Source organism: Stegostoma tigrinum, chromosome 11 (genome assembly GCF_030684315.1).
Source record: "Stegostoma tigrinum isolate sSteTig4 chromosome 11, sSteTig4.hap1, whole genome shotgun sequence".
NCBI classification, from domain to species: Eukaryota; Metazoa; Chordata; class Chondrichthyes; order Orectolobiformes; family Stegostomatidae; genus Stegostoma; species Stegostoma tigrinum.
This window is the reverse complement of record NC_081364.1, coordinates 5,391,836-5,412,877: the sequence shown is the minus strand read 5'-3', so window position 1 is coordinate 5,412,877 and position 21,042 is coordinate 5,391,836. Positions and strand designations below refer to the sequence as shown.

At 49.0% G+C, this 21,042-nt stretch overlaps 1 protein-coding gene across 1 annotated transcript in view; it reads right to left on the bottom strand.

The window, feature by feature from the left end:
• The window catches only part of LOC125460467 (monoglyceride lipase-like), a 56,221-nt gene that overhangs the window by 33,655 nt on the left and 1,524 nt on the right, over positions 1–21,042 (bottom strand). The window contains exon 2 of the mRNA XM_048547984.1: positions 12,806–12,912. Coding sequence (XP_048403941.1) covers positions 12,806–12,912 — 107 coding nt within the window. The remainder of the gene's footprint in view (positions 1–12,805; positions 12,913–21,042) is intronic.

Sequence of the window (21,042 nt, the reverse complement as noted above, 5' to 3'; positions counted from 1 at the left end):
GGCTGCAGGGTTCCCAGGCGGAATATGAGTTGCTGTTCCTGCAACCTTCGGGTGGCATCATTGTGGCACTGCAGGAGGCCCATGATGGACATGTCATCTAAAGAATGGGAGGGGGAGTGGAAATGGTTTGCGACTGGGAGGTGCAGTAGTTTGTTGCGAACTGAGCGGAGGTGTTCTGCAAAGCGGTCTCCAAGCCTCCGCTTGGTTTCCCCAATGTAGAGGAAGCCGCACCGGGCACAGTGGATGCAGTATACCACGTTGGCAGATGTGCAGGTGAACCTCTGCTTAATGTGGAATGTCATCTTGGGGCCTGGGATGGGGGTGAGGGGGGAGGTGTGGGGGCAAGTGTAGCATTTCCTGCGGTTGCAGGGGAAGGTGCCGGGTGTGGTGGGGTTGGAGGGCAGTGTGGAGTGAACAAGGGAGTCACGGAGAGAGTGGTCTCTCCGGAAAGCAGACAGGGGTGGGGATGGAAAAATGTCTTGGGTGGTGGGGTCGGATTGTAGATAGCGGAAGTGACGGAGGATGATGCGTTGTAACCGGAGGTTGGTGGGGTGGTGTGTGAGAATGAGGGGGATCCTCTTTGGGCAGTTGTGGCGGGGGCGGGGTGTGAGGGACATGTTGCGGGAAATACGGGAGACGCGGTCGAGGGCGTTCTCGATCACTGTGGGGGGAAAGTTGCGGTCCTGGAAGAACTTGGACATCTGGGATGTGCGGGAGTGGAATGTCTTATCGTGGGAGCAGATGCGGCGGAGGCGGAGGAATTGGGAATAGGGGATGGAATTTTTGCAGGAGGGTGGGTGGGAGGAGGTGCACTCTAGGTAGCTGTGGGAGTCGGTGGGCTTGAAATGGACATCAGTTACAAGCTGGTTGCCTGACATGGAGACTGAGAGGTCCAGGAAGGTGAGGGATGTGCTGGAGATGGCCCAGGTGAACTGAAGTTTGGGGTGGAAGGTGTTGGTGAAGTGGATGAACTGTTCGAGCTCCTCTGGGGAGCAAGAGGCGGCGCCGATACAGTCATCAATGTACCGGAGGAAGAGGTGGGGTTTGGGGCCTGTGTGGGTGCGGAAGAGGGACTGTTCCACGTAACCAACAAAGAGGCAGGCATAGCTGGGGCCCATGCGGGTGCCCATGGCCACCCCCTTAGTCTGTAGGAAGTGGGAGGAGTCAAAAGAGAAGTTGTTGAGGGTCAGGACGAGTTCGGCTGGGCGGATGAGGGTGTCGGTGGAGGGGGACTGGTCGGGCCTGCGGGACAGGAAGAAGCGGAGGGCCTTGAGGCCATCTGCATGCAGAATGAAGGTGTATAGAGACTGGACGTCCATGGTGAAGATGAGGTGTTGGGGGCCAGGGAATTGGAAGTTCTGGAGGAGGTGGAGGGCGTGGGTGGTGTCACGGACGTAGGTAGGGAGTTCCTGGACCAAAGGGGAGAAGATGGAGTCCAGATAGGTGGAGATGAGTTCGGTGGGGCAGGAACAGGCTGATGACGATTGGACGACCAGGGCAGGCAGGTTTGTGGATTTTGGGAAGCAGATAGAAACGGGTCGTGCGGGGTTGGGGAACAATGAGGTTGGAGGCTGTGGGTGGGAGGTCCCCTGAGGTGATGAGGTCATGAATGGTGTTGGAGATGATGGTTTGGTGCTCGGGTGTGGGGTCATGATCGAGGGGGCGGTAGGAGGTGGTGTTGGAGAGTTGGCGTCTGCCCTCGGCGATGTAGAGGTCAGTGCGCCATACTACCACTGCGCCACCCTTGTCTGCGGGTTTGATGGTGAGGTTGGGGTTGGAGCAGAGGGCTGCCCCTTCTGCGGGGGAGAGGTTGGAGTGGGTGAGAGGGGTGGAGAGGTTGAGGCGGTTAATGTCTCGACGGCAGTTGGAGATGAAGAGGTCGAGGGAAGGTAGGAGGCCTGGGGGTGGTGTCCAGGAGGAGGACTTGTGTTGGAAGCGGGTGAAGGGGTCATTGGAGGCAGGGTTAGGCTCCCGGTTGAAGAAGTAGGCGTGGAGGCGAAGGCGACGGAAAAACTGCTCTATGTCCAATTGTGACTGGTATTCGTTGATGTGTGGTTGTAGGGGGACAAAGATGAGCCCCTTACTGAGGACTGACCGTTCGTCCTCAGTCACTGGGAGGTCTGGGGGGATGGTGAAGATTCGGCAGGGCTCAGTGTGGCTGTCTTCTCTGGGATTGCTGGCTGTGGAGGTAGTGGGCGGAGTGATGAGGTCGTCGGCCGTGGGCGGGGTTCCGTCGGCGTCGGCCATGGGCGGGGTTCCGTCGGCGTCGGCCATGGGCGGGGTTCCGTCGGCGTTTTGACGATTGGTCGACCAGGGCAGGCAGGTTTGTGGATTTTGGGAAGGAGATAGAAACAGGCCGTGCGGGGTTGGGGAACAATAAGGTTCGCCGACGGAACCCCGCCCATGGCCCACGCCGACGGAACCCCGCCCATGGCCGACGCCGACGGAACCCCGCCCATGGCCGACGACCTCATCGCTCCGCCCACTACCTCCACAGCCAGCAATCCCAGAGGAGACAGCCACACTGAACCCTGCCGCATCTTCACCCTCCCCCCAGACCTCCCACTGACTGAGGACGAACGGTCAGTCCTTAGTAAGGGGCTCACCTTTGTCCCCCTACAACCACACATCAACGAATACCAGTCACGATTGGACATAGAACAGTTTTTCTGCCGCCTTTGCCTCCACGCCTACTTCTTCAACCGGGAGCCTAACCCTCCCTCCAATGACCCCTTCACCCGCTTCCAACACAAGTCCTCCTCCTGGACACCACCCCCAGGCCTCCTACCCTCCCTCGACCTCTTCATTTCCAACTGCCGTCGAGACATTAACCGCCTCAACCTCTCCACCCCTCTCACCCACTCCAACCTCTCCCCCGCAGAAGGGGCAGCCCTCCGCTCCCTCCGCTCCAACCCCAACCTCACCATCAAACCCGCAGACAAGGGTGGCGCAGTGGTAGTATGGCGCACTGACCTCTACATCGCCTAGGCCAGACGCCAACTCTCCGACACCACCTCCTACCGCCCCCTCGATCATGACCCCACACCCGAGCACCAAACCATCGTCTCCAACACCATTCATGACCTCATCACCTCAGGGGACCTCCCACCCACAGCCTCCAACCTCATTGTTCCCCAACCCCGCACGGCCCGTTTCTATCTCCTTCCCAAAATCCACAAACCTGCCTGCCCTGGTCGTCCAATCGTCATCAGCCTGCTCCTGCCCCACCGAACTCATCTCCACCTATCTGGACTCCATCTTCTCCCCTTTGGTCCAGGAACTCCCTACCTACGTCCGTGACACCACCCATGCCCTCCACCTCCTCCAGGACTTCCAATTCCCTGGCCCCCAACACCTCATCTTCACCATGGACCTCCAGTCTCTATACACCTGCATTCTGCATGCAGATGGCCTCAAGGCCCTCCGCTTCTTCCTGTCCCGCAGGCCCGACCAGTCCCCCTCCACCGACACCCTCATCCGCCCAGCCGAACTCGTCCTGACCCTCAACAACTTCTCTTTTGACTCCTCCCACTTCCTACAGACTAAGGGGGTGGCCATGGGCACCCGCATGGGCCCCAGCTATGCCTGCCTCTTTGTTGGTTACGTGGAACAGTCCCTCTTCCGCACCCACACAGGCCCCAAACCCCACCTCTTCCTCCGGTACATTGATGACTGTATCGGCGCCGCCTCTTGCTCCCCAGAGGAGCTCGAACAGTTCATCCACTTCACCAACACCTTCCACCCCAAACTTCAGTTCACCTGGGCCATCTCCAGCACATCCCTCACCTTCCTGGACCTCTCAGTCTCCATGTCAGGCAACCAGCTTGTAACTGATGTCCATTTCAAGCCCACCGACTCCCACAGCTACCTAGAGTGCACCTCCTCCCACCCACCCTCCTGCAAAAATTCCATCCCCTATTCCCAATTCCTCCGCCTCCGCCGCATCTGCTCCCACGATAAGACATTCCACTCCCGCACATCCCAGATGTCCAAGTTCTTCCAGGACCGCAACTTTCCCCCCACAGTGATCGAGAACGCCCTCGACCGCGTCTCCCGTATTTCCGCAACATGTCCCTCACACCCCGCCCCTGCCACAACCGCCCAAAGAGGATCCCCCTCATTCTCACACACCACCCCACCAACCTCCGGATACAACGCATCATCCTCCGACACTTCCGCCATCTACAATCCGACCCCACCACCCAAGACATTTTTCCATCCCCACTCCTGTCTGCTTTCCGGAGAGACCACTCTCTCCGTGACTCCCTTGTTCGCTCCACACTGCCCTCCAACCCCACCACACCCGGCACCTTCCCCTGCAACCGCAGGAAATGCTACACTTGCCCCCACACCTCCCCCCTCACCCCCATCCCAGGCCCCAAGATGACATTCCACATCAAGCAGAGGTTCACCTGCACATCTGCCAATGTGGTATACTGCATCCACTGTACCCGGTACGGCTTCCTCTACATTGGGGAAACCAAGCGGAGGCTTGGAGACCGCTTTGCAGAACACCTCCGCTCAGTTCGCAACAAACTACTGCACCTCCCAGTCGCAAACCATTTCCACTCCCCCTCCCATTCTTTAGATGACATGTCCATCATGGGCCTCCTGCAGTGCCACAATGATGCCACCCGAAGGTTGCAGGAACAGCAACTCATATTCCGCCTGGGAACCCTGCAGCCTCATGGTATCAATGTGGACTTCACCAGTTTCAAAATCTTCCCTTCCCCTACTGCATCCCTAAACCAGCCCAGTTCGTCCCCTCCCCCCACTGCACCACACAACCAGCCCAGCTCTTCCCCTCCACCCACTGCATCCCAAAACCAGTCCAACCTGTCTCTGCCTCCCTAACCTGTTCTTCCTCTCACCCATCCCTTCCTCCCACCCCAAGCCGCACCCCCATCTACCTACTAACCTCATCCCACCTCCTTGACCTGTCCGTCTTCCCTGGACTGACCTATCCCGTCCGACCTCCCCACCTATACTCTCTTCACCTATCTTCTTTTCTCTCCATCTTCGGTCCGCCTCCCCCTCTCTCCCTATTTATTCCAGCACCCTCACCCCATTCCCCTCTCTGATGAATGGTCCAGGCCCAAAACGTCAGCTTTTGTGCTCCCAAGATGCTGCTTGGCCTGCTGTGTTCATCCAGCCTCACATTTTGTTGTCTTGGATTCTCCAGCGTCTGCAGTTCCCATTATCTCTGGTTCACTAATATCCTTTCGGGCAGGAAACTGCCATCCTTACCTGGTCTGATTTACATGTGACTCCAGACCCACAGCACTGTAGTTGACTCTTAACTGCCCTCTGGGCAATAAATGCTCACCTGGCCAGGGATGCCCTCATCCCGTGAATGAATAAAGGGGGGAAAAAAACTGGGGTCATCGGGGCTCCTGGGAGACCTTCCAGAGGGTTTGTGGAAGTGTGAGCAGAGGCTGGAGTGAGGCTGTCGGACGTACACGGTCAGTCAGCTGCTTCACAGGGAGGAAGCCTGAACTGATTGAAACATGTAAGGTCCTTAGTGGATCGGACATATAGACAATGCAGAAAGACCATTTCCCGCCTGTGGAACATTCTACAACATGAGGGCATCATCTTAGAGCAGTGGGCTACCTGTTTGAGGCAGAAATGAGAGGGAATTTCTTCTGTCCGAGAGGAGTGAATCTGTGAAATTGTTTACTTCAGAGGGCTGTTGAGGCTGGGTCTTTGAAATAACTGCACAAAGGCAAGTCACCCTTTATTTACTTGTGCACAGTACACTGGATATAACCAGCCATCACAGAGTTAGCCCCCCCAAACTGAGGGGATTCTAAGACCCCCATTAATATTTGGTTAGCCATGGTTTCCTGATTGGCCCGGGTTAATAAGCCCAATCATCAACCTTGCAGTGAATAAGATCCACTTGGTTCCAATTACTACGGTCACTAAGTCTGTAGTTTTAATCTGTAGGGGTATCAATGGGCTGTGGAAAAAAGGCAGGAAAGTGGATTTGAAGTTTTTCTTATTATTCATTCACAGGATGAGTGTTGTTGGCAGCATTTATTGTCCATCCCAGAAGATAGTTAAGAATCACCCACATTGCTGTGGGTCTGGAGTCAGTTTCCCTCCCTAAAGGGCAATAGAGAAGCATGTGGGTTATTCCTCGACAATGAATTCATGGTCATTGGTCTGTTAAGTCCACTTCTCTTGAATTCAAATTCTACCGTCTGCCACAGCAGGATTTGAACCCAGATCCCCAGAACATTAGAGATAGCAAAGTGTGGAGCTGGATGGACACAGCAGGCCAAGTATAATCTTAGGAGCACAAAAGCTGATGTTTCGGGCCTAGACCCTTCATCAGAAAAGGGGGATGGGGAGAGGATTCTGAAATAAATAAGAACATTACTTGGGTCTCTGCATTAGTAGTCTCGCAGAGCGGCCACTGGGCCATCACTTACCCAAACTCATTAGCGGATCACCCCCCGTGAGCTCATTCAATAACGGAACAGATTTGATGGGCTGAATGACTCGAGTCTGCTGCTACCTCTTATGAAAGATATACATTTGAAAAGGAAACCTTTGCAGGACTACATGTGGGAAAAGAGCAGGGAAATTGGACTAATTGGGTAGATCTTTCAAAGAGCTAGAATTTTTGTGATGGACTGAATGACATCCTGCTGCGCTATACAATTCTATAAATGGACAGGGAATTGGGGGAGGGGGGGATAGGCTCGAGGGGTAATTGCATCTCCAAATCCTTTTCAAAAAGGGATTAATTGCTTTGGCTTCTGTTCTCCAAACCCATCATTAACCTGGAACTGCGCTTCTGAGAAAGTTACGTACAATTTGGCAGGCACTCTGTTACTGAGGCAAAAACAGAATGCAACTACCAAATTAGGAACAAAGTCGGGTTATAGCCTTTTGTTTAACCTCAAACAAGTGGGGCCCAGCTAAAGACTCCAGCTCAGAACATAACATTTCTACTCTACGCAAAAATTGCTGGCAACAAAAAATAATGGGACAAGAATTTAAGATTCGTAGAAGCAAATCAGTCTTCCAAAAAGTACAGTCTTCATTCATTCCAGTGAAACGGACATATCAGCACTTTAATTATAAAAACTGCACAAGAACAGGATGGGAGGTGAGGAGATTTTGATTTTAAACTCAGTGAGTTGTTGGGATGTGGAAAGTGCTGCTTGAAAGCGCTTTCAATGGTAACTTTCAAAGGAAAATCGGAGATACACGTGAAAGGCAGAGATTTCAAGGGTGTTTGGAATAAGAGTGAGTGAGTGCTATTAATTGCTCTCAGTTCTACGATGTACAAATTTAGCTTCTCCATACTCGTGTAATCTTATGAATGGGGCTTTGCAGTGTGTTTTCCAGTAAATTCCTGGCAACTGTTTCTGGGCAGGTTAGGCTCATTGCATCAGTGGATTCTTACCATGTCTTTGTTGAAGGATCCTTTTCTGAATGAATTAGCTATGGCACCATAATACTACACAATTCATCGAAGGCAGAAGTGATACAGGGTAACAAGAACTCAATGGTGCTTTTAACGGGATAGGTATTTGGCTTTGTTTGGTGTCCATAAGACCATAACCTGTAGAGGCTGAAATAGGCCATTCAGCCCATCAAATCAGCTCTACCATCCAGTGTACTCATGGCTGATTTAATCCACTTTCCTGCCTTTTCCCTATAACCCTTGATTCCCTTCCGGATTAAAAATCTCTTTACTTCAGCCTTGAATGGCAGCCCTCAACAGTAGGGAATACCACTGATTCACTACACTCTGAGACAAGATATTCCTCCCTAACCCTGCCTACATGGGCAGCCTCTTATTTTAAGATGGCACCATCTGGTCCTCGACCCTCCCGCAAGGAGAAACACCTTTTACCTTTATTCATTCACAGGATGCAGACATCACTGGCCAGGCAGCATTTATTGCCCATCCCTAATTTCGCAGAGGGCAATTAAGAGTCCATCACATTTGCTGTGGGTCTGGGGGTCACATGTAGGCCGGACCAGGAAAGGATGGCAGTTTCCTTCCCTAAAGGGCATTAGTGAACCAAGGGGATTTTCCAACAATCGACAATGGATTCATGGTCATCATGAGTTCGTAATTCCAGACATTTATTGAATTCAAATTCCAAACCTACCGCGACAGGATTCAAACCGAGGTCCCCAGAACATCTGGACTGACAAGCCAGCGCTAATACCACTAGGCCATCACCTCCCCTCTCAACATTGACCCTGTCAAGTAACCTGTGAATCTTTTATGTTTTAGTATCGTGTCGTCTCATTCGTCTGTATTTATAGTGCATCTACATCTGTATCTGCAACACTGGAGGAGAGCGTCATCAAATGTAGTCACTGCGACCGAGACTGTCCCTCCCGTGTGGGCCTGTAAAGCCACAACAGACACTGCGCTATCACCAGCAGCTGAATCAAAACTCTCCAGGCGCAGATCCACGGTCTCTCGAGGCTGACGGATGCCACACAAATCTGTATCTGTAATGGTGCGCCTCTCAGCACTACCCTGCCACACACCTCCACACAAAATATAAAACAGAGAACCACAGAGGCTGGAACCCTGAAATAAACACAGAATGCTGGAGAAGCTCAGCAGATCCTTCAGCATCTGTAGAGAGGGAAGCGGAGTTAATGTTTTGAGGTCAATGTCCCCTTTGTCAGAACTGGAAAATGCTGGTTATTTATGCTGTCTCTTCTGCAGAGGGAGCTAGCTGCTTCTCCCAGGAAGGCAGTGAGTGTAGAGGAAGACTAACAGTCTATTTGTTAACAACAGTCTTCTTCCCTCTTCATTCTGGGACAAGGCGAGAGCTCAGAGGAGGGTGGCCAGGACGGGGCCTCTCGGAGAGGTGTCAGTAGCAGCCCGGCCTAGCAGTGAACTCCCAGTTGCAGCAGGCCCAGAGCAGGGATTCCTGGCATTGGCGAGGTAGCAGTAGAGCAGGGACTCCTGGTCATGGTCACGTCAGACCCAGGGTACGGGTTATGGGACGAGGGCGGGTTCAGCACAAGACCCGACATTGGTGAGGTGGACCCAGTGGCGAAGAGATGGTGTCTGAAAACTGGCAGCACCTATGTTGGTTGGTCCATCCCAGGCTGCGGTGAGGCAGTGGAGGAGGGGTGACGGCATGTGTCATTGATGAGCCGACTCAGGGGTCATGGCAGAGGCAACAGAACAAAGATGGGCTCTCTTCCAGTTACCCCGACCCAAAACGTTCCTGCTTCTGCGATGCTGCCTGGCCCGCTGCATTCCTCCAGCTCCGCACTTTGTTGTCTCTGACTCCAGCATCTGCAGTTCTTGCTGTCTCCCTCTTTCAGTTATATCTTTTTATTCTTAAACTCTTCAAAATGGCTCTGGGATTGTGGTGATAGTTGAAATTTTTCACTGTATTTTACTGTCTTGTGCAGCATAGAGAGCCAGTGACAATCAATGATTCAGTCTTTGCCTCCACACATTGGCTGGGAAGTCAGGAATCCTTTTGTCTTCTCAAAGTAAAAGGGTTGGAAATGGCAATTTCTGAAATCTTTGTTGAGCTAAGAAGGCTGGAGCTAATGTGGTCCACCTCAAGGATGCCCCTTCTACTTAAAGTGTGGTCTCCCCCTCTTCAGAGTCCCTGTATGCACCATCTTTCTGGGATGCTTATGCCAATCATTTGCTCAACTGTACACAGCCAAGGCACAGCCAATCAGGTTAATCTCTCCTACTTCTGTCCCCATGGGGCCATCGCTTACTGGCATGTCCTTCAGTCGTAAGATCGCACCGCCACCCCCCCCAACCATTCATGTTCCATTGCCTACTCCAGAGAAATATGTTTGGCAACAGTCATGGTCTTTGCTTATCAAATAAAGGAGCAGGTTCGAGAGGCCAACTGGCCTACTTCTACTCCTAATTCTTGTGTCTTGTGCTGTCCTGCAGTTTGATGGCCCAGGAAGCCACAATGAAAGTTTTCTTTATCAAACAGAGCACGAACTACTCCTATGGCATTCGATAAATGTTTCAGGGTTGCATCAAATTATTTTGCGCTGACCTTCTACATCTCTCTCAACCTGACTTTTCTGCCTCCTCCCAGAATTCCTTGATCCCCTGGATGTGCAAAATCTATCGATCCCAGCCTTGAAAGCTACTCATGAGGGAGTCATAAAGATTTACAGCATGGAAGAAGGCCCTTTGGCCCATCCAGTCTGCGCTGGTCATCAGGCATCTGACTAGCCTAATCCAATTTTCTAACACATGGCCTGCAGCCTCGTATGTTGCATCATTTCAAATGCTCATCTCGACAGCGCTTAAATGTTAGGAGGTTTTCTGCTTCCATCACCCTTTCAGGCAGTGAGGTCCAAATACCCATCTCCCTTTGAGCGGAAAAAAATTCCCTTCAAATCCATCTAAACTTCCATGTCTTTCCCTTTAAATTGTATGCCCTGGTTAGAATCATAGCATTCACACAGCATGGAAAGAGGCCATTTCACCCATCAAGTCTGATCTAACCCTTTGAAGAACATCCCACACTGACCCAACACCCCCTACGCCATCTGTGTATTTGCACCATGACTAATCTGCCCAGCCTGCACACTATAAGCCAATAAAACCATAAGACATAGGAGTGGAAGTAAGGCCACTCAGCCCGTTGAGTCCACTCCACCATTTAAATCATGGCTGATGACATTTCAACTCCACTTCCCTGCACCCTCCCTGTAGCCCTTGATTCCTTGTGAGATCAAGAATTTATTGATCTCTGCCTTGAAGACATCTACCGTCCCAGCCTCCACTGCACTCCATGGCAATGAATTCCACAGGCTCACCATGCTCTGGCTGAAGAATTGTCTCCTCATTTCCATTTTAAATTGACCCCCTCTAATTCTAAGGCTGTGCCCGCGGGTCCTAGTCTCCCCGCCTAAAGGAAACAACTTTCCACCCTTTCTAAGCCATGCATTATCTTGTAAGTTTCTATTAGATCTCCTCAATCCACCCTAACCTGCACATGTTTGGACCTCCCACAGGGGCAGGGAGAACTTGCAAACTCCACACAGTCAGTGACCTGAGGCTGGAATTGAACATGAGTCCCTTGGGCTGTGAGGCTGCAGTACTAACGACTGTGCCACCCTAATACAGAAGGGTCTATTACTGGCTGGTCTCAAACCTGCAACCATCCAGTTAACAGTCAAACATGTTGACCCAATGCACCAAAGAGACTGGTTATTGACCCTCCAAATTAAGGGGAAAAGCTTCTCCCTGTCTAGCCTGTCTGTGCCCCTCATAACTTTGCATACCTCAATCAGGTGGCCCTTCAACGCTCAACTGTGGGACAGAAAATTCTGAAGATTCACAACCTTTAGGGTGAAGAAATTCCTCCTCATCTCAGTCCTAAATGGTCAGCCCTGCATCTAGAGATTGTGTCCCATGTTCTAGATACACCAGCCAAGGTGAAACAAGCCCTGAAATAAAACAAACGAAAACCAAAACTAGAAATTGCTGGAGAAGCTCAGCAGGTCTGGCAGCATCTGTGGAAAGAAAGCAGATTTAATGTTTCAGGTCCAATCGCCCTTCTTCTCTCCACACATGCTGTCAGACCTACTAAGTTTCTCCAAACAAATTCCACACAGACAACTACCTGAGGCTGGAAATGAACCCAAGCCCCTGGCACTGTGAGGTAGCAGTACTACCCACTGAGCCCACAGCAGACTGGAAACATTAACTCTACTTTCTTCCCAAAGATGCAACCAGCTCTGCTGAGTTTCACCAGTAATTTCTGTTTCAAACAAAATCATTGAGTCATACAGCATGGAAACATGCTCTTCAGTCCAATTCGATTATGGGACCAAACTAGTCCCATAATTGGCCCATATCTCACTAAAACCTTCCTGTTCATGGTCTGTCCAAATGTCTTCTAAATGTTGTATCCATACCGGCCTCTACCACTTCCTCTGGTAGCTCATTCCACGCACAAACTACCCCCTCTGTGTGAAAAAGTTGTCCTTCAGGTCCCTTTTAAATCTTTCACCTCAAAAATATGCCCCCTAGTTTTGAACTCCTCAACAAAGGGAAGTTGACTGCATCTGTAGGTCTTGATTTCATTTTAACCATGAGCCTCACTTTCTGTTCCCTTTGTTAACTTCAGATTTCACCATCTGCCATGGTAGGATTCACACATACACCTCTGGAATATTAGGCTGGAGTTCTGGATGCTTCTCCAGCGTCTTTATCACTGTGCCACTCCACCAGCTCCTCACCCGACAAAGCCCAAAGAGTTCTGAGGAAGGGTCACTGGACTTGAAACATTAACTCTGCTTTCATCCACAAAGGGTAGCTCGGTGGCTAGCACCGCTGTCTCACAGTGCTGGGGACCCAAGTTTTATTCCAGCCTCAGTTGACTGTCTGTGTGGAGTTTGCACACTCTCCCTGTTTCTGCCAGGCGTTCTGGTTCCCTCCCACAGTCAAAAGATGGGTAGCTGTGGTGAATTGGCCACACTGAATCACCCATAGTTCTCAGGGGGTGTGTGGGTTAGGTGCATTAGCCATGGGAAGTACAAGGATAGTGTAGGGAGATGCATCTAGGAGGGACACTCTTTGGAGGATTGGTGCTTGAGTACTGGGCTGCATGGCCTGTCTCCCACACCGGAGATTCTATAAGGTAAGACAATGCAACCAGGCTGACTGAGTTTCTCCAGCACCTTCTGATTTTAGTTTCAAAGCCCACTACTGAGAAAACAGTTTGGTAGCCACCAAAAGATGGTGTTGTGCATGAATGCTCTACTGAATGGACAGTTGTCATGGGGGAAAGGGGCTGGCCGTGATGGTACTCACTGTGATCATGTGCAAATACAAACAGGGCCTGCTTCATCATCAACCCAGCAACTCCTTGGTAGCGGCCACTGTGCTCTCCTGCGCCATGTATTATCATTGCTAAACCCCTAAGGAGGAATGAGAAAAATGAAACAGCATGCATCAACTTCAATGTAAGGGAGGCACATTCAAACCCAATGGGATGGAGAGTGTGGTCAGAGGCTGGAGCACTAGTGCCGACGTCAATAAACACACGCAAACTCTGTGACGCAGCTCACTTCTTTCCTGAAGATGGTCTCGACCCAGTCATGGGTCAAGCAGCAGTTGCGCAGAACAAACAGCCAATCAAATTGAAGCATTCTCATCGATGGCAACCCAGGAAGTAAAAACCATTGAATCCCTTTGTTTTTAATACTGAGATTTCAAAGTAGAAACGCATGTGGCATTTCAGTGGAAACTAAGATATCAGACACAAACCATAATTTTTATTCTTTGTTCTAAAAATGTGCAATTTCTTGTCACAATAGAGAAATTTAACATTTAAAAAAGATGTTAAAATCCTCTTTCAGAGCCAGTGAGAATGGTTCAGTCCAATAATAAGACTAAGGAAACACTTAAGACTGTAAGACCATTATATGACCATAAGAAATAGGAACAGAAAGTCTGCTCTACTGCAGCTGATCGAAATTCCTCAGCTCCACTTTCCTGCTCTTTCCCTTGATTCCATGACTGATCAATGATCTCTCTATCTCAGCTTTAAAATACACCAGGACTCTATCCCCACAGCTCTCTGAGACAAGGAGTTCCAAAGGTTCACAACCTCCTGAGAGAAGAAATTCTTCCTCATTTCTGCCTTAAATTGGTGCCCCTTTATTCTGAGGATGTGGCCTCTGGTCCTCAGCTCTCCCAAGAGGGGAAACATCCTCTCTGCATTTACCCATCAAGCCCTGTAAGAAACAAACAAAGAAGTTGCTGGAAGAGCTCAGCAGGTCTGGCAGCATCAATGAAGACAAATCAGAGTTAACGTTGCGGGTCTGGTAGCCCTTCCTCAATTCTGAGCCCCCGAAATTTTAACTCTGATTTCTCTCTACAGATGTGGCCAGACCTGCTGAGCTTTTCCAGCAACTTCTGTTTTTGTTTCTGATTGGTAACATCTGCAGTACTTTTCGGTTTTAGCCCCTTAAGAATACCTTTTGATGCAATGTTTGTTAACACTGCTTAAGATGCCTGCTTCATATTTGTAGAAATGAATAAATTACGCCCCTTAATATTCGGAATCTGGTGCAATCCATTGGGCCTTGTTTCCTGCCTCTGATTCCCCTCCTTTCTATCTTCACCATTGACCCTCCGTACGTCCGAGGCTTTAGCTGGTTGTAGAAATGAGTAACTCAGTGGCTCAGATCCCCAGTCAGTGCTGAGTCTGGGTCTCTGCCTTGCTGTCCTAGGCCCTAAGGCACCCGCCCTGCTCTCAACTACTGCCCTGGGATATCATTGGGAGCGTACACTGGGTTGGGGGGGGGAGACCTTTAAACATTAGGAAAGGTCACTCGGGCAACAAGCTGGAGGGCTCTGTGCCCCTGGGAGCCCTATCTGAAATGAGGAGTGAATGGGTTCAGCAGTGAAAAGGGTGAGGGAGGGAAACTTGGCAGGGAACAGGAGGAACAAGAAACAATGGAGCTGCTAGATTTGGCTGCAATCCCAGCTTTTGAGGGTGTTGTTTTCTGCCATTTACTGAGCAAACGAATACAATCTAATGCTGAGCTCTTAATCCACAAAGCACAGTATTTACATTTCTGTAGCAACAATTGGAGCTGAGGATCATTAGATCAGCCATGATCTTATCAAGCGACAGAGCTTGATGGGCTGAATGGCCTGTTTCTGCTCCCGTGTCTGATGGTCTTAAGGATGTATTTAATAGCCAGTGAAATACTTCTGTGGTGCAGGGAATTTTGTAATGCAAGCCAAGCAATTTGCACACAGTTGGATCCCGCATACGGCATTGTGATCATGACCAAGCAGCCTGTTTTTGTGATGTTAGTTGTGGGATAAATATTGGAAATAACTCCACTGCGGTTTCTTTTTTCCAAAATAATCCCACGTGGGAGTTTTGCCTGTACTTGGGAGAGTGGTCATGATCTTGTTTAATTAAGTAAACAGAAGAGTTTATTTCTGGCAGCGCTGCATTCCCTCTTTTGGTGATGTTAATTATGGGATAGGTACCAAACCACGAAAATTTTTACATCCCTCAACAAGGAGATGGGGTGTTGGGGATTTAGCCTCTCATTCCAAATGACAGCACTTCTGACAGTCCCAGGCTTAACTTTGTGCTGATGCCCCAGAGGGGAACTTTAACCTCGAACCTTTGAACTGAGAGGTGACTGTCTACCAACTGAGCCACAACTGAACAAGAGAAAGAAACTAAGAGCTGATGACATATCGGTGAGTGAAAAGAGAGAGAGTGAAAGGGATGAAGACAGAGAAAAAGAGGGACCGGCGAGAAAGGAAACCTACTCTGAAAAGTTTTTTATCAAGCAGGCCAGGCAGCATGAGAAGAACAGGAAAGTTTTCATTTTGGGTTCCAAAGAAGGATCCCAACCCAAAATGTCAACTTTCCTGCTCCTCTGATGCTGCCTGATCTGCTGTGCTCCTCCAGCTCCACACCGTGTTATCTCTGACTCCAGCATCGGCAGTTCTTACTATCTCTGAAAAGTTTTTTTATTGACTGTAATGTTTTAGGTACTAAAATGTGAGGCTGGATGAACACAGCAGGCCAAGCAGCATCTCAGGAGCACAAAAGCTGACGTTTCGGGCCTAGACCCTTCGCTCTCTGATGAAGGGTCTAGGCCCGAAACGTCAGCTTTTGTGCTCCTGAGATGCTGCTGGGCCTGCTGTGTTCATCCAGCCTCACATTTTATTATCTTGGAATTCTCCAGCATCTGCAGTTCCCATTATCTCTGATAATGTTTTAGGTACATCCTGGTTTTAAAAAGGTGACTATAAAATTGCGAGTTCTTTCCTTTTTCCTGGCACAAATGATGATCAGATCATTGATCTCCTCGTTGTAGATGGTTCAGGGATGGTCTCAGCTCCTCAAGCCTACTTTGCCATTACATAAGATAATGGCCATGCCAATTCCTCACAACTTCTCAAGATTGTGTTGTCACGGGGTTTGGGCAGCGCTGGCTAGGCCAACATTTATCACCCATTCCTAATCACCCAGAGAGCAGTTAAGAGTCAACCGCATTGCTGAGGGTCTGGAGTCACATGTATACCAGACCAGGTAAGGATGGCAGTTTCCTTCCCTAAAGGACGCTAGTGAATCAGATGGGTTTTTCTGACAATTCACAACGCTCATCACTTGTTCCAGATTCATTACTGAATTCAAATTCTACCATCTGACATGGTGAGATTTCAACCGGGGCCCCAGAACATGAACAAAAACAGAACTTGCTGGAAAAGCTCAGTTGGTCTGGCAGCATCTGTGAAGAAAAATCAGAGTTAACGTTTCGGGTCCGGTGACCCTTCTGCACAACAGCCCCAGAACGACCTGGATTAATTATCTGGCGATAGTACCACAAGGCCATTGCCACCAGTATGTGAGACTACATCAGGAGTATTGGTCCCCTTAACAAAGGAAGGATGGAAATACATTGGAAGTAGCTCAAAGAAGGATTACCAGACTAATACCTGGAATGGGAGTGGTGTATTCCAGAGGAAGGTTTGACAGACTGGGCTTCTATCCACTGGAGTTCAGAGCAGTAAGAGGTGACTCAACTGAAATACAGAAGATCCCTGGGGGGTCATGACAGGGGTGTTGCGGAGACGATTTATTTTCTCTTGTGAGAGGTTCTAGAACGAGGGGTCATTGTTTCAAGCCAAGGGTTGTCCATTTAAGATTGGTCAGAAATCACACAACACAAGGCTATAGTCCGAGAAGTTTATCTGAAGTCACACGCTCTCGCAGCGCTGCCCCTTTGTCAGGTTCAAGGGGCAGTGCTCCAAAAGCTTGTGATTTCAAATAAGCCTCTTGGAGTATAACATGTGATTTCTGGCCTTGCCCACCCCAGACCAACACTGGCCCCTCCACATCATTTAAAATAGTGATGAAGAGGGAAATTATTTCTTACAGAGGATCATAATCCTCATCAAAAGGCAGCAGAAGCCCACTCTTTGAGCATTTTTAAACCAGAGGCAGATAGATTTTTTGCAAGCAAAGAGGTGAAAGGTTTTTAGGGGTTAAGCAAGGATCTGGGCCAGTTGGCCATGACTTGGCTGAATATTAGAGCAGGACTGAAGGGCCTACTCCTGCCCTCAATTCCTACGTTCACATAGCACCGTATAGAAAGAGGTCTTTGGGCCATCGTGCTGTGCTGTCATTTTTTTGAGAAATTAACACAATTAGCTCCACACCCCTGACTCATATACTTGTCTTATACATACTTTCCTGCAAGTATCTCATTTCCTTCTGAAAGTTCCAACTGAACCCACAAGTGCCACTTATACAGGCAATACGTTCCAGATCACAACTTACGACATGAGAGACAAGCGATCTCATATACTGCGGCTTACTTTACCAACTATTCTAGATTTGTCTCCACTAATGACTGACCCGACCGCCAGTGGGCACAGAATATTTTCTGGAGAAGGGTCTAGGCCCAAAACGTCGACTTTCCTGCACCTCTGATGCTGCTTGGCCTGCTGCGTCCATCCAGCTCTACACCTTGTTATCTCAGATTCTCCAGCATCTGCAGTTCCTACTATCTCTTGCAGAATATCCCTCATTTGCTCCATCAAAACTCCTGTGAATTTGTGAGCCAGTTGCTTATGTTATCTACTCCTTACAAGAGCTACTCATTGGTTATCAAGCACTTTGGAATGCCATGACAGGTGCTATACAAATGCCAAGCCCACCCCCACTGTGTTCCCAAAATGTAATTTAATAAGGGAACATGCTCTGATTGTGCAATCACCTTCTTACTGATCATCCCGCATACATCGCTTGCATTACAATGAGATTTATGTTCAATTCCTGTCACTCTTTGTTAGCGAAACAGGATTTGCCTGTCAGGCATTCTCAGTTTACATGCAAATAATCAAGTCAATTCACAATATTCCTGAGAAAATAATACGGCTCACTGGTTTGCACTTCTGGCCCAACGGCGCCCGGGACCCAGGTCCAATTCCACCCTTGGGCAACTGTCAGTTTGGACTTTGCATATTCTCCCTGTATCTGCGTGGGTTTCCTCCAGGCGCTCCAGTTTCCTCCCACAGTCCAAAGATGTGCAGGTCAGGGTGGATTCGCCATGCTAAATTGCCTGCAGTGTTCAGGGATGTACTGTCTGGGTGGATTAGCCATGGGAAATGCAGGGTTACAGGGGTAGGGTAGGGATGTGAGATACTATTTGGAGTGGTGGTGTGGGCTTGATGGGCAGAATGGCCTGTTTCCACACTGTAGGGATCCTATGTTTTAGTTGTATGTGGCTCAAGCAACATACAGTTAATTAAAAGCAGACACACAGACAAATACAAAGACAGGCACATGCACACAGACAAACACAGACAGATATACACACACGTACACACACACACACACACACACACACACACACACACACACACTTATGTACATGCACACACACACACACACAAGTATGTGCACACACTCACAAGCACACATACACACACACACACACACACACACACACAAGTATGTGCACACACTCACAAGCACACATACACACACACACACACACGTGCACACACTCACAAGCACACACACACACACACACACACACACACACACACGTACACACACAGACTCTGTAAGACAATCGAAGAGATGCTTGTAATTTAAAGGGCCAAATTAATTCTTTGAAGTGGTAACCTGGACAATAAATATCACAGAGACATTCTGCAAGGTTCTAGTGTCGAAGCAACGTCACTGAATTACAAATCCAAAAGCTAATGCTCTTGGGAAAAAGAGCATGTGTTCAAATCCTGTTGGGGCAGCTGGTAGGATTTCAGTCCAGTTTATCTGGACTTGACGGTTAGTTTCAGTAATGGCCATTACGGAAATATCATTTGTGGAGGAGAAAAAAGAGTTAACGTTTCGGGTCCGGTGACCCTTCACCGGACCCGAAACATTAACTCTGTTTTCTCCTCCACAGATGCTGCCAGACCTGCTGAGTTGTTCCAGCGATTTTGTTTTTGTTCCTGATTTACAGCATCCACAGTCCTTTTGGTTCTTATGAAAATATCGTTGATTGTTGTAAAAACTCTTCTGGTTCCCCAATGTCCACTAGGGAAGGAAATCTGTCATCCTTACCTGTTCTGACCTATGTGTGACTCCAGGCCCGCAGCAATGTGAGTGACCCTCAACTGCTCTCTGGGTATGAATATTGGCCAATGATGTCCACATCCCGTGAATGAATGGAAATGGACTGGTAAGCCATTCTGTTCAAAGGTGGTTAAAGATGGGCAACAAACGCAGAGGTGCTGTGTCTGATCAAGTGATTTTGAAGAAAAGTATTTTGGTGATTTAATTGGGAGCTGAATAGCTACTTGGTTCTCTCCTGGAGGGCAAAGTGCAGAGCAGCAGAAAGAGGGGCAGTGACTCAGGTAGAGCTGTGTACAGTGGAGTGTCAATGGCTGTGTGACAAGGGCAAAAGGCACCCTTTTAGAGATTTCTCAGCAGGAGCAGTGACAAACAACACACGCATAGTTTTAAAGTGAGTGGAGGTAGATACAGGGGAGACCTCAGAGGTAGGTTCTTTACTCAGAGAGTGGTCGGGGTGTGGAATGCATTGCTGGAGAGGGTAGTAGAGTCGGCCTCATTAGGGGCATTTAAGCAGCTATTAGATAGGCATATGGGTGATAGTATAACGTAGGGGTGGGGGTTAGATAGACCTTAGGATTAGGGTAAAAGTTCAGCACAACATCGTGGGCCGAAGGGCCTGTACTATACTGTACTGCACTGTTCTATGTTCATCAGTTGCACACACAGAAGTGGGGACTGGCAATATCATTTGAGAATATGAGTGCCCAGTATGACACACTCACCCATCATCTCTTTCCTCCCTGTTTAAACCCTGGGGATTCGATTCATGACTCACAGAATTGTTCAGGCATAGGAGGAGGCCGTTCGGCCCATTGTGCCTGCAGCAGCTTGTTAAACAAGCATCATAACCTAGCGTCAATCTTATGCTTTGCCCCCATACCTTTGCATAGTATTGTGATCCAAATAACCTTCCAATGCCCCCCTGAATGTCTCAACTCAATCTGCCCCTGCCATATTTCCAGGAAGTGCATTCCAAACCCTAACGACACACTGTGTGTAAAAAACCTTCCCTCATTACACTTGAAAATCATAGAATCCTTACACTGTGGAAGCTGGTCATTCAGCCCATTAACTCTCCAAAGAACATCCCACCTAGACTCACTTCTCCTTATCTCTGTATTATCCATAGCTAATACACCTAACCTGCACACTATAGGCAATTTGCATAGCCAATCCACCTAAGCAGTGCACCTTTGTAACATGGGAGGAATCCCTTGCACATACAGGGAGAACAAGCAAACTCCACACATAGCAGACACCTATGGGTGGGATTGAACTGACGACCCTGATCCTACAACACAACAGAGCTAATCACCAAGCCACTATGCCACCCACCTTTGCAGATCACTTTGAATCTAAATCCATTTTGTGTTCCCTTTCGAAGCAAAAATTGCCACTGGATCAACTGCACTTGAACCAATTGAAAATATAACTCACTCCACAACAGAGTGCCAGGAAATAAAAGCAAAATACTGCAGATGCTGTAAATCTGAAGCAAACACAGAAGAAGAGTCATACCAACTCAAAACATTAACTCTGTTTCTCTTTCCACAGATACTGCCAGACCTGCTGAGTTTCTCCAGCATTCTCTCAGTTTGTTTCAGATTTCCAGCACCCGCGGTATATTGCTTTTACCTGTCCGAGGTAGAGCTGGTTCATTTAATTCAATTCCGTGAGTTTTCTCATCCAGCTCCTGAGACTAAGTGTATAGCCTAACTGTTCTCACTGCTATTGAAAACCTATTGTGATTTTGATCTGTGCTCCCATCACAGCCTCCTAATCTCCTCAGGGAGTGATGTGGTAGACATGTCACTGGGTGAGTGATCCCAAAGCCCAGGCTCACACTTTGCAGATCAAAATGGAAAGTGCTGGAGAAACTCAGCAGGTCTGGCAGCATCTCTGAAGGGATAGAAACAGAGTT